The following is a 13797-nucleotide window of genomic DNA, read 5'->3' on the forward strand; positions in this document are numbered from 1 at the left end:
CATTTTTCGAAGTCAATTTTATCCTCACATTTTCCAAATCTTTGGCTAAAATATTATCCAAAGAAAGCAAAATGGCTTTGTGTTTCACCTCTTTTCTCTACTCAGTCTTTTCTTTGAAGAATGGGGGTGGAGGGCCAGGATGTAAAGAGCATTAAGGGGGAGCAGCAAGACTCCTAAATGAACACAAAGAATCAGTAGTTCGCTCTTTGAATAACCTAGAGTTGACATGCTAAAAGGGTCAAGCCTGTAATTTTCGGCTGCAAAAAACATGTCTATGAAGGTAACATGCAGCAAAAAAAAAATAATATTCTGAAAAATGCCCTCACTTCTTTGGGTTCTGTTCGAAGATTTTACGCAAAAACCCCTATATGTGTTTCATTAAGGCTCCTAACTATTAAATGCTAGTTACTCTCAATGGCAAATCAAAATACAAATACAAATCAAAACACAATACAAAATTCAAAACACATGTTAAAAGAACACCAAATTCTTTGAAGTTGTTCTCGAAGAAGTTCCTGTTGTCCAATTAAAGGAAGTTTTTTTTTCTGTTTTTGGATTTTTTTTTTTAAGAGGAAGAAGAAGAGGAGGAGGAACGTGAGGAGGGGGAGCAAAAAGAACAATGCAGAGGAAAAGTCTTTTTATTAAAGATCAAGCAGCCAACTCAGATTTCAAATTGAGTTCCGTGTACACTGTATCTCAGGAACACCCATTCTGCCATGTCCTAAATTACATGCCATCTCTGGCTGGGAATAATAGGCCAAGGTAGGCCAAGCCCAAGAAGAGCTGGTAATCAAAGGCAAGACAACTACACTCAGGAAAATTTCTCTAGTATCTACCTACAGAATGCAATTAGTCACATCTAAAAATTGCTTTCAAAAAATGCAGTTCAAAGATTGAGTTTCCTTTTGCTATCCATTCACAATAAAGTATTTGTAGAGATTTGACATCTTCTGACATAATTATATCAGTTGCAATACATATAATGTCCATTCAATTTTACAAAGTACATTTTAATCAAAGCTACATGTATTTTCTGACCTTTAAGAGGCTGGAGACTCAAAATCATTGTTACAACAGTGAGAAACATGATACACGAGCAATCTCTTATCAAACACAAACCTGGTTCTGATTACTTTTTGTATTTGAAGCTGACATAAGTAGTTTACTCTGTCTGGAAATTTAAAATCAATTCCCAAATGGAAATGGTACTCTTGAGCCCACACCAGAGTAAGTTTCTTATTCTCCTTGCCCAGTCTTGGTCAAAACCTTAGCACTACTCAGCAACTAAAATCTTGAAATCAATTTAAAATCTCTATCCTTGCCAAAACGTTATATCTACAGAGCTGACTCTATAAATAATGATAAGTGATCAGTAAGGTTAAAACTAGACCTTCAACTATCCAATCCTTGGTTTGCAATAAAAAAAAAAAAAGCTTATGACTTTGTTCACTTTAACTATGAAATCAAATGAAAAATCTGACCTTGTGATGCCCAAATTCATTCAAAATGGTTCTCAGTTTTCTGGTGTTGCTATATGGTTTTCGGGCAGCAACAGCTGGATGGGAGTCCCGCCAGTCGATGGACAAGCGGTGATACCAAAAACGCTCACTCTCCAGAACATGAGCTGATTTAACAGTAGGATCAAAACGATGTACTTCACATCCATCATTGGCCATGCCGACCTCAAAATGGGTATCATCACTTCCCAGCCTGTAAAGAAAGAGGATGAAAATCAACAACAAAAAAATATATGGAGCAAAAGTGTTGTATTGACAAAAATGACAGTACCAAGGTCAATTTTCTTAGTCATATCAAGCCTTCTCCTGTTTTAACACATGGCTGGTTGTACACATTCCATAAACCTTCCTTCACAAAAAGCATTAAAGCTAAAAGCTTCTGAATAAAAGAAAGGAGAGAAATTATGTGCTAAATGCAGACCAGAGAATCACATGTTCAAACATGTAGAAGCATATCAAATTGATTTTTTTAAAAAAGATATAAACTATAGTAGCAATGAAACAAAGAAGACTATCTAGTCATCTTAAGAGATTTTCTCAGAATATGTCAAAAATATAAGTCTGAGCATCAGTTCCCTTAGGGAGAGGTGCATGGCCACGGTGCTGTGCATGCAGTTTGACTTAAAGACAACAGCTGTTTTCTTAAGAACGGAGTGCATTTTAAATAGTACAGTTAAAGAAAAAAGGCAGACGTATGTGGTTCTACTGGATCTAGTACTCAAGAAGCAAGAGGTATATCACCTAAATTCACATCAGCAGGGGGTAGAAATCATGAATTAATTGTACTTAAGTACCCAGTTAGGTAACACATATTGTGGAATATTCATATAGTTACAAATTTTTAATTTACTCATAAATATTCTTTACTTGTTGATGTAAGGTTCATAACTTTGATTAAAGCATCATTTTGAATGAAAAAACATGAAATTACCAAGAGATGATTTTTTTTAATGGTGATTATGACTTTTCTGCCCCCAATACTATAATTAGATGTGCTTAAAGATACCAAAATCCCAGAGTATCTACAATGCATTGGCCAAACCTGAACCCAGGGCAGAAATGCTTCATCCTCTTAGACTCTACTATTACAGACCATTTTATAATTTGGAAATATACAAGCTTATTGGGTAACAATTTAGTTAACTAAAGTAAGTCTTCAGTACAGAGATCTTCCACCTAAACATTCTTAATATTCTGTTTGCCTTGTTCTCTCCCTTCACTCCCACTACATTCTTTTAATCTCACTGGACCCATGTCATGTTAGCCCTTTGCTATTCTTCAGCTATAATTCTCTTGACGCTTTTGGCTAGAAAAAGATTCAGCACTCTTCTCACAAACATTCCCATTCCTTCTACCCAAGAGATCCTGTTTCCTATTTTCTACCTCCTATTGAACCCACACAGCTCAGACCACTGTAATCTCTATCCAAGCTTTCCCCCAATTTGTTCATTATCTAATCTGGTGTTGCAGATGGACTTGCTGTCCCTAACTCTTCACCCCTTCATCCACACTACTGCCATGCTCATCACGGATGGAGTGTTCTTTCCTGTCCCTTGATTTTTTGGCTTGGCTATGTGACTTGCTTTTTGGAAGAAAGGGACATGATACCAGTCCTGATCCTAGGCTTCGAGCACTTCAAGAATGAACAATGGTTCACTCTTTTGTACCATTATTGTGACAAAAACATACCCTGGATAGCTTACTGGTCTCAGGAAACTAAAAGACATGAAGAGCAGAGGTGTCCCAGACAATCCACTGGCCTTCTATGAAACACAGAGCTGCCCTTAGCCACCTCAGCCTGAAGTAAAGTCTCTCAGCTGAGCCTGATGTAGATCAACTGAAGCTCAGCTGATCTGCAGACATGTAAGCAATAATAATGGTTTTAAGCTACCGAGTTTTAGAGTGGCTTGTTACATAGCAACAGCTAACTGATAAACCTGGCATTAAATGTATATCTAAGAGTTGCAGTAGACGCTGCAAAGCATTTTTTAGTACACATATTTATTTCTTTATAGATCAGAATGTTATAGAACTCACCTGTCCCAAGAGATTTTTCACTTAATTGAATTTGTTGAAATTTAAGGAATTCCCTGGCAGTCTAATAGTCAGGACTCCATGCTTTCACTGCAAGGGCCTGGGTTCAATCCCTGGTCGGGGAACTAAGATCTCGCAAGCCATGTGGCGTGGCCAAAAAAAAAGAATTTTTTGAAATTTAGATGAGCAAAACCTGTGTTATCACGGAAACATGGAACCCAATGGAAAAATGGCAGTTCTGTAGCTTTACTAAGAGAACAAAACACTAGTCAAATAAGTACTCATTAAATATAATTTCCATATAAATTTTCTATGTAAAAAAGTGAATGATTTCTCCATGAATTTTCAAAATATAATTTCAAGAAAACACTTTCCACTGTAAAACATGTATGTATTTTAATCAAGCCCTCAGAAATTTTTAAGAATTAACCACATAATAGCTGTGTAACTAGTTTTTTTTAGTAAGGCACTATATTGTGTATTGATATGTTTTTAATTTAAACTAGCTTCTTACAATTAAAAAAATAACAAACACACTTAGAAAAATTTAAAGTTGTATATAAGTATATAAAACAAAAAGTAAAAGTTTCCTACCACGAGAATTTTAGCCATCAATTTCCAGAGATAATCAGTTAGCAATTTTTTTGTATCCTTCCAGAGATTTTCTACACATGTACAAGGATTCTCTATTAGAAATGTGTCATAAGTACACATACACATATATAAGTTAATCATTAGATGAAAAGGAACTATTTTGTATAATACACTAAATAACATGAAACTATTGAAATTTGTAAATTTTTTGTTATGCTACTTTTACTAAACAAAATCCGTTTAATCTAAATATGTAATATGTACTGTCTTGGAAAGTAATAAGCTACATTTATTTAATCAAGGTCTGTAATTCTTACTTTCATTTATTCAAAATGGTATTGTTACTTCTTCACACTTAGTTTAAATTAGTCAAGTTTGTGGTAGGTGTAAAAAGCAAGAGGAAGAACAAATTTAACATACATAAGTGTTGCAAAAAGTGGCCCAAAGGGGTAAAATCAGGACTCAAATCCAAACCAGGTAGTTCCAAAGCATGTGCTCTTTACACTCTGCCTCACTGCAAGTAAGGGCAGGACACAGAATCATGGAAGGAATATTTGTGAACTTAGGGATCTAGGAAATTGTCAGCTACTAGACAGTAAAGCTCCATGAAGTAAAGGGCTGTGTCGATCTTGCTTATTTCTGTATCCCTAGTGCTGAGGAGATAGGTGAATGATGACAGACAAACCCACAAAATGCTGCACTAAGTAAAAGAAAACTATTAGGTAGGGCCTGGAATTCCCAGAATATACAGTACAATATCCAACACAGCATGGAATGGGCTACATTTCACTGACTTATTCATGTTTATTAATAAATATTTACAGAGCATTTTATATGTTCAAGGCAGTACCCTAGACACCAGAGACAGACAGATAAATTAAACATGACCCTTGATCTGAAGAAACTCAGAAGTAGTAAAGAAGAAAGATTTTTGAACAAATAACTACAATAAACTAAGTAAATGAAAATTATTTTTTATAGCAAAAATGTATTTGGTCCATAAGGAAACTATTTTCTGCTCTTATTTAACTGGAAAGAGAATTCACTGTAGAAAATTTTACTTTATAGAAATTATCTGTCTATCTGTATCTATATATATACATATATAGATATAGATCATGATCATATGGATTTTACCTCAAAGTCTAAGACAGTTGTTCCAGTTCCTGCCATCACAACTGCATTCCAGCCATCAAGAAAAGTAAAAGGGGAGGTGAAGGTCACATCCTTTACTCCTAGGCGCATGGCCTAGAAATTGTACACATCACTTGCACTCATATCACATTGCTCAAAGCTAGTCATATGGCCACTTGTAGCTGCAAGGAAGGCTAGAATATGCAATCTTTGGCAAGGTGGCCACGTGCCCTGCTAAACTCAGGAGTTCTGTTACCAAAGAAGAATGGAAGAATGAATATTGGGGGACAATTAGCAATTTCTACTATAACCCATTTTTGAAATAGTTAGGCTGTTAATACATATATTCAAAGGTATAAGCCTTCATGAAGACTGTAACCTATCCTTCTATATGGCAGGGATAAATTATATAACTCATGCTTATAAATATTATGCTGTATATGTTAATGGAGAGGTTTGAGATCACAAAAACTCTTCAGTACAGAAAGGCCATCAAATCTGAGGGATTTGTTGAAGAAATAGGAAGGGAGCAGATTATAGCACTAAACAGCCAAAGGTAGTAGAATAACAGAGTAACCATTTTTGCCCTCCTCTCCTGATGTCTCAGAGAGCAACAACTAGGATCCCTAAGTGTGGGTGTGCGGGATGTGCACTAAACAACTCTAGGGGGCACCACGCCTAATCACTATAATGATTATGCAGCAGATAAGTAAAGGTTCTTCAGAGAAGAAATGCCTTTCCCATGTTGTATAAAAGTGTCCCTTGAACTAGCTACAGTGCTGGCAATTGCATCCCCTTCAGTGTTACTGAAGAGTAGAAGGGATGGATGTGGCACTGTTTCAAGTCCTTGGTTATTCTTTTAAAATATTTCTAAGAGTATTAAGGTGACTATCCTTTATGTTCCCTAAGAAGCAAAAGCTCAGAGTGTAAACACATGAAGAGATGCTCAAGATCGTTAGCCAGTAGGGAGAAACAAAATAAAACTATAACGAGATACCATTTCACATCTACTAGGATGGCTATAATCAAAAAGACCAATAATAGGGCCTCCCTGGTGGCGCAGTGGTTGAGAGTCCGCCTGCCGATGCAGGGGATACGGGTTCGTGCCCCGGTCTGGGAGGATCCCATATGCCGCGGAGCGGCTGGGCCCGTGAGCCATGGCTGCTGAGCCTGCGCATCCGGAGCCTGTGCTCCGCAACGGGAGAGGCCACAACAGTGAGAGGCCCGCATACCACAAAAAAAAAAAAAAAAAAAAAAAAAAAAAAAAAAAGACCAATAATAGTAAGTGTTGATGACAATGTGGAGAAATTGAAACCCTCATACATTGCTGGTGGGAATATAAAATGGTATATAACCAAGAGAAATGAAAACATATGTCCACACAAAAACTCATACATGACTGTTCACAGTAATATTATTCATAGTAGCCAAAAAAGTGGAAACAACCCAAATGTCTATCAGCTGATGAATGAATAAATAAAATGTGGTATATCCATACAATGAAATATTATTTGGCAGTAAAAAGGAATGAAGTACTGATACATATTACAACACGGATGAACCTTGATAGCATTATGCTAAGTGAAAAAGCTAGTCAAAACGCCACATGTTATATGCTTTCACTTATCTGAAATGTCCAGAATAGGTGAATCTATAGAGACAGAAAGTAGATTAGTGGTTGCCTAGGACTGGGAGACAAAGAGCTGAAAGAGGGTTGGAGGGAACTGAGTGTCAGTGCTACTGGGTACAGGCCTCCTTTCTTGCGGTGATGATAATGTTCTAAAATTGACTGTGGTGACTAGAAACCATTGAATTGTACCCTTTAAATGGATGAATTGTGTGTTATGTGAATTATATCTCAATTTAAAGCTGTTTAAAAAAATAAAGTCAGAGCAGATACAGGGAAAGTTTTTAACTCTCATCACTGAAGACAGAAAGGTTGGAAGAAGTAAGACAATTAGTGTTTTTCCCAGGAGGAGTTTCAGTTGTCCATTCCTCATCCTAGCAGGAACCAGAGAATCTGGCCAAATAATTATCTAGATCTGTAAACTGCCAACTACTAGAGAAGGAGAAATAGGTTTTCCAAAGCATAAAAGACATTGAATAGTGGATTAAAATATTTTATAATTATTAATTTTTATTAAATAACATTGCATAAAATGACAAGACTTCATCTAAAATATATTCTTAACAGGGATGACATCACACCTAAAGGGGCAAAAATTGATTCTTGAGGGCCAAAAAAAATCTTCTTGTTTTTATGTCTAAAGCATAGATAATACATATGTTACATAAACAGATATTCGGTGTATCTATAGTATTAAAATTTAATGGGGAGAGTGATTAGGAAAAAAATTGTCTAAAAAGGGTCCTTGGGTCCATGATTTTCTGATTCCTCATTCATATAGAATATGAGCTCCTGCTGTGCTAATTAAACTATTAAAAGATAAAAATTTTGGCTCTTGGAGCTCATTCATTCCTCTTGAAATGCTCAGGGCAACCAGAAGACCCAGATTTTCTGCCTAAGATGTTGGCTCTTGTTGCCTAACCATGTATCATGTATCAAATTTTCTTCTGTCTCACATTGAGAATCTGTCTTCAAACCAAATGGTATTAACATGTCAGAGAACTAAAGGAGAGATGAAAAAGATTTACCTATGTATTATCCCTTCTCAAGTTTTCTCTTCTATTCCCACTCCTACCCCTGAAATATAATCTTTGACATGAAGGATAAAAAGATGACTTTCCCAATGCACTTTAGCTACCACCCTCATCCCCACCCCATCTCCCCACCATCACCCCTCCACCTCACACACAAAAAGACTTTCAGGGCAGGCCCCATCTAAAGTCGTGCAGTAGACAATATTATCATGTGAACCCGCAGCCTCTCCTCACATCTCTTCTCTTTCTCTTTCTCCGTAACATAACCTTCCTTTTCAGTGCCTTCCCCTATCTTAATTGGTCTATTCTATCCCTTTTCAAAATTAAAAAGGATCTTCTTTAAATTTTCAACTGAACTTTACTCAGAGTATACTCTCCTAGAAAAATGTCTTTTACATTAACTACAGAATAAAAAGCTTTGATTCTTAGTAAAGAAATTTCAGACATCAGAGAGAAGGTAGAGGTGATGGCTGCTTCAGTTCTTGGGAGTGGAAGAAAGGTAGGACATGGATCAGAAGGAGGGCATTCAGCCTCTGCTTTCTGATCAGTATGTCCTCAGATCCCTTCTTCCTCTCACCCCCAGAAGGCCACCACCTCCCCTCACCTCCCGTTGCAGCTTCATTCATTATGCTCAGGATAGGAATGGCTGCCACAGCCCTGAGGTTTGGAGCACATACTGCCTGGATGTGGGCACCCCGTGACCCACCTGCCACCTGCCCTCCCCACCTGTCTCACAGCTATCCCAACACGCCTAAATGCTTGCACCTGAGGACCACTACTTCTTCCCTCAGCATCAACTGAGGTGTTGTCAGTTGGCTATTTACCTGCCCCTGAAGCAAGCAATTCACCTGAGAAGATTCTCAATCCTGAGTAACAGGACAATCAACATAAACATCCACAATCCAAAACATCCTTTTTTAGGACATAAGAAATATTTTCTTTAGTTTCCAGTTTTCAATTAAGCATTGTTAGGTTTTAAATCAAATGTTGGCACTTAAAATCTATTCATTTCTTTTCCCAGTGGAATTCAACTGCTCCTATCTGCTCTTTACAAAGTTGATTTTGAATAGTGAACATTTAAATGAAAATAAGAAACTACCTTTTTACAGTAATAATCTGAAATCTCACAGCAGAACCACTTCATCTAATGGCTCTGAAGTATAAGGAAAGCAAAAAGGAACGTGAAAAATTTCCCCCAAAACAGCTTTAGCAGTTTTGTTTTACACAGTTGTATGCTTTAAATGAAATTATCCGGGATGTAAAATATTAACCAAAACATAAAGGCAGTTTGGAGCAAGAAAACAGGACCAAGCTGAGATCTCTAATTTGCATGTAGTACTATGCAATTATTTTTATGACCTACTTTCATACATTGTTAATATGATATAAAATAAACTTTCGACTGTCACAAGTTCCCATTCTTTATCCAATCTTGCATCATAGCTGGTGGGCTCCCAGAAAAAGAGCTCTGTTCTAATCAACTGGCTGAGCAACTCATTTCCTAATCTTCAGGCTCCTAGTTTAAACCATGGCAGAACCAGCTTCCCTCTTTAGTCTTCTTACCTCAAGCAATCTTTATGGAGCAAATATATATTTAGTGCCTACTGTGTACCACACCCCACTGATATATACCATGGCTCTTCATTTAACCCATAGAAGAATGTCTCCATTATCCTGAAACTTATTGCAAACTTGTTGTTTTTGTTTTTGTTTTAATCCACAATGACTCTAAGAATTCTTGTTTGGTGAAGTTTGACATTGGTCGTGATCCTCTATGCATTAGCACCTTTTGATGGGTCTCCACAGCACCCAAAGTTCAGCTCTGAACCCTGATCATCTAGGATTCTGGGTGGCAGCTGTCACTCATGAGCCTGAATGTAAATCATAGAGGAGATGAAACTTATCGGTGAGGAACAAGCAGAGGACACTTGTGAGGGTCCCCAGTATTTTGTAAAGGACTCCAGGGATCTTGCCTGAGAACCTAACCACACAGCTTCTAGAGTCGATGCAACAGAGTATTCCAAACAAAAATAACCCTCTCCTACCTTTTTTTTGAGACATATATAATTTGCAAATTCTCGGGACTGTTTATATGAATACTGATGCATTTTGTATATTTTTTATATAATCTCATTATTTTATATTCACCCTTTTACAAAAAGCTCTCTATATCTATGTGTACATTTAGGTCATTTTCAGCCTGAATAACTGAATATCAATAATTTCCCACAGTTTTGACAAAATCTCATTATTTTCATAGGAGTTCCCTCTTCTTTCTTTTTACAGTGTTAAAGTACACACAGATTTACCATTGGCGTTAAACATAAAATAAAACATAAAAATCCAACAGTGGCCATTTGTCTTGGGTCACTCATCATAACTGAGTATAAAATTTCTAATATACTCACTGTTTTTTTTTTCTAGGTGCATTCTTAATACTTTTCTGTTTCTAATAGGAATGCTCTAATTAATTCTAGCTGAGAATCACTGGCTTCACCAAGAGGATCATCATCATGCTGAAAATGGAAGTTGTCAACTTACTACCAACAGAATGGGAGACAAAGTGGCCCTGGCCACTGGTGCTCTGCAAGTGCCCACAGTGACATAACAGACAGATGAGTCTGAAATGATGGCAGGAGAAGAAGCATAGCACCCGTTATACCCTGCAACCATTCATAATTTGTGTTGCTGAAAAAGCCTTGGCTGCCTGCAGGAGCGTTCTTTGTATCCTGCTGTAAAATGTACTTACCCTAAAGAATAGAGGCGGCACTGCTTGTTGCGAATTTGATGAGCTAAGCCAAACCTGTCATCAAGACAGACAGACCAGGGCTTTTTTGAAGGGCTGGAGTCAGTAGCCAGGCTGTCTGTGCTCACGTGATCACACGCAATCTGTAAGGATTGGAAATCAATGTGAATAATTTAAAGCACCGGGTGATAGATGTTAGGTAGAGACTTAACTGCTTTCCCAGTCCCTGAAAACCGTAAGGGAGAGTTATGTCCTTCTCCACTGCTAACTACTCCCCTCCCCAGGGAATCACAAGACTTCTGTAAAATGTTTGGAGGAATTCCAAATACTAGATTATAAGTAACCTCGTGGAGACTAGAGGCAGGTTTGAAGGGAAGTTAAGAACTGCTATAGCCTTGTGCACAGAGCATACAGGGGAGAACAAATCAGGAGCAAGGAAGGCAGGGAGGAAAAGTCAGGAAAGCTCTGCAGAGGTGTGTTAGTCTTGGAGGAGGTACAGAAGTTGACTAAGAGGCTGAGACCAAGAAGGGCATTCCAGACATGGAGAACAGTGCTCCCAAACCACAGAGGTCTGTTACCCACAGCATTCCTATTAGAAGTTGTGAGATATGACCGAGAGCATAGATCTTTGAAGGATACAAGATTATCTACTCTTTATCTCAGGCAGATAAGGTTGGGCCACCAAGGTCTGACCAAGCATGTGTTAACCAAGGTAAACAGCTTGGGGTCAAGTGAGACTAATGCATAGTTCCTATTAACAAGACAGTACTCTCTGTGATACACTGGTCCATTGAAATTCCTCCTGGGGGGAAAGGGCAAGAGCCCCAGCCAGGAAGGAGGTTTTCCAGAGCTAGCCAAAGCAACTCTCTTAACTCATCCATCAAAATTAGATAAGAAAACCAAAAGGAACATGTATCTAAGTCAAGTGGAAGGAAGCCAGTCTCTAATTTCAAATGCACATTAAGTAAACATACTTAGTGAGGAATTCTGACTTGTGTTTGAGGCTGGCACAGAGTGCACAACTGAGGCTGTTGGGACCAAAGAAAACAAGTTCTGTGGCCAAGGTATTTATCTTACTGAGCAACAGTATTTCCGCCTAATCCCTCAAAACTCTCACAGTCATCATGATGCTCCATGAATCATGCAGCAGCTCTTGCTGTCACATCACAGACAACAGACCACTCCAGATGCAAAGGATGTTTTGAGGTTCATTGCTTTAATGCACTGGAACACATAACAGGACAACTTTCTTCTTAAGAAGGTACTCTAGACTTGCCCAATCCTTTTATTTAACTGATTTTCCAAAATGTTAATCTGAAAAGAGCATATTACATGGAGCCAGCATCTCCCTTATTCTTGCTGTAATCTAGGGCTGGCCTGGCAAAATCATCCTAGCACTATCTATCAGTGACTGAGAGAGAGCCTTCTGCTAGAATCTGGACATTTTATAGGAAAGCTTAAAAAGTGAAATCCTAAATATTTATCTGTTCTTTTCTTTTGATGAAATAAAAACTCACATTTTAAGGCAAGAAAAATTTAAACATGAAATTTTATAACCCACCACTCGCCTTGTATGTGCAGACATCGTTGGTGAACTTTATGTACAATGCCAATACATCTTTCCCCTTAAAGATAGAGACTGGTGCAGAACAGACTGGGTCAGATGACCTGGGGAGATATTGGGCCTCAACTAATGGAAATTCTTAGCTTAAATACTTACTTAGGACCTTATTAATGTTACTAGCTATATTACTTGTAGTCTGCCTATTTTGCAAGATAATTGTTTCTTGTAGTACTACCATATGTGTGATGGAGCCTTCAATAAAATTAACGATGATTAGATGACTTGAAACAACTGACCAAATATATAGTCCTATAAGATCAAAGATTGTAATAGTGTAAATTTGGATATGAGAAGCAACAAGAGCAACCATTTCCTAGACCATAACAGACTAGAAAGACAGATGGTCCAGAGGCTTTTGACTATACTTAACAGGGCCAAGTCCAGTGATAGCACATTAAGTAGCCTATCAATGAAATCCTTGACTGACCTGGGAATGAGCATTCCTAGTGCCATGAGACAAATTGATCATGAAATGCCTCCCAAACCTTGGTCAGAATTAAGACCAAAAGGGAGGGGATTGTAGAATAAAGAATGTTGCCCACCACCTAGTTCTACAAGAATCTCATTAGCCACTGCAGTCACTGACCTACAGTACACCCTGAAAGGAATTCAGGGCAAAAATGAGGATGAGACATCCTGTGCTCTGGAAAAACTGGCAGAATAGGCCTTCAGATAGTTAGATATTTTCAGGGGAAAATGTATGAATCCTGTTTCTTGCATCTGCCCATACTTAGAAAAGCACTATAACTATTAACTAAGATACCTGTTCCTTGCTATTAATAGTAACTTTCTACCAAGATGTGTTATTGATTGCACGGACCCCTTTGTCAAAATCATATATCTACTAACCTCCCCCCTAACCTCCTCAGAACAGTCCTCAGAGCTGAGAGACCATCTCCCAGGTAATAATCCTCAGTTTGGCCTGAATAAAATTTTCCATTTCTTTCTCAGATTCACTACTGATTAATTTTTGTCAATATCCTCAACCCAGTATCTTGCTCTCAATACTTCTCTATCCACAACCATGGTTTAAAGAAAAAAGTGATAATAGAAAATGGAATTGAATCTTCTCTCAAGCAACTAGTACAGAACACACTTATTAACTGGATCCATCAACATGTTAATTTGTATAATTCATTTCCTACGATTCTCCCACAAATAAATGGAAATTATGCCTCTGCCTGCCCACTTCTTGCCTCCACTCACCCACCCAAAGGAGAAGCTGCTAATCTAATTAGTCAAAGCTCAACATTCATTTGGCTGGTTTTCACTAGTAGGTAGATTATGATGCCTTCAACCTTCACTGGAACTTGGTTCCACGCCCTGGCTCCTGCAGGCAGTTAGTTAAGCCCAGGCAGTTTGGTGAGCCTCCAAAAGACAGATCAGGAGACGGACATTCTCAGGTACTTGTTCATCGTACCCTCCCAACACCATTTAAACCTAACTCTAGCCTCTCCCACTGCGTTTCTCAAGGCGTGGCCCACCTA

General features: G+C 38.0%; 1 protein-coding gene across 1 annotated transcript in view; it reads right to left on the bottom strand.

The window, feature by feature from the left end:
- METTL24 (methyltransferase like 24) overlaps positions 1 to 13797 on the bottom strand; it is a gene marked incomplete at both ends in the record, with an annotated part of 108716 nt that overhangs the window by 54670 nt on the left and 40249 nt on the right. The window contains 2 exons of the mRNA XM_079716697.1: positions 1482 to 1710; positions 10690 to 10829. Of these exons, the coding sequence (XP_079572823.1) occupies positions 1482 to 1710; positions 10690 to 10829 (369 nt within the window). The remainder of the gene's footprint in view (positions 1 to 1481; positions 1711 to 10689; positions 10830 to 13797) is intronic.

The sequence above is a fragment of the Hyperoodon ampullatus genome (genome assembly GCF_949752795.1).
Source record: "Hyperoodon ampullatus genome assembly, chromosome: 12".
Taxonomy (NCBI): Eukaryota; Metazoa; Chordata; class Mammalia; order Artiodactyla; family Ziphiidae; genus Hyperoodon; species Hyperoodon ampullatus.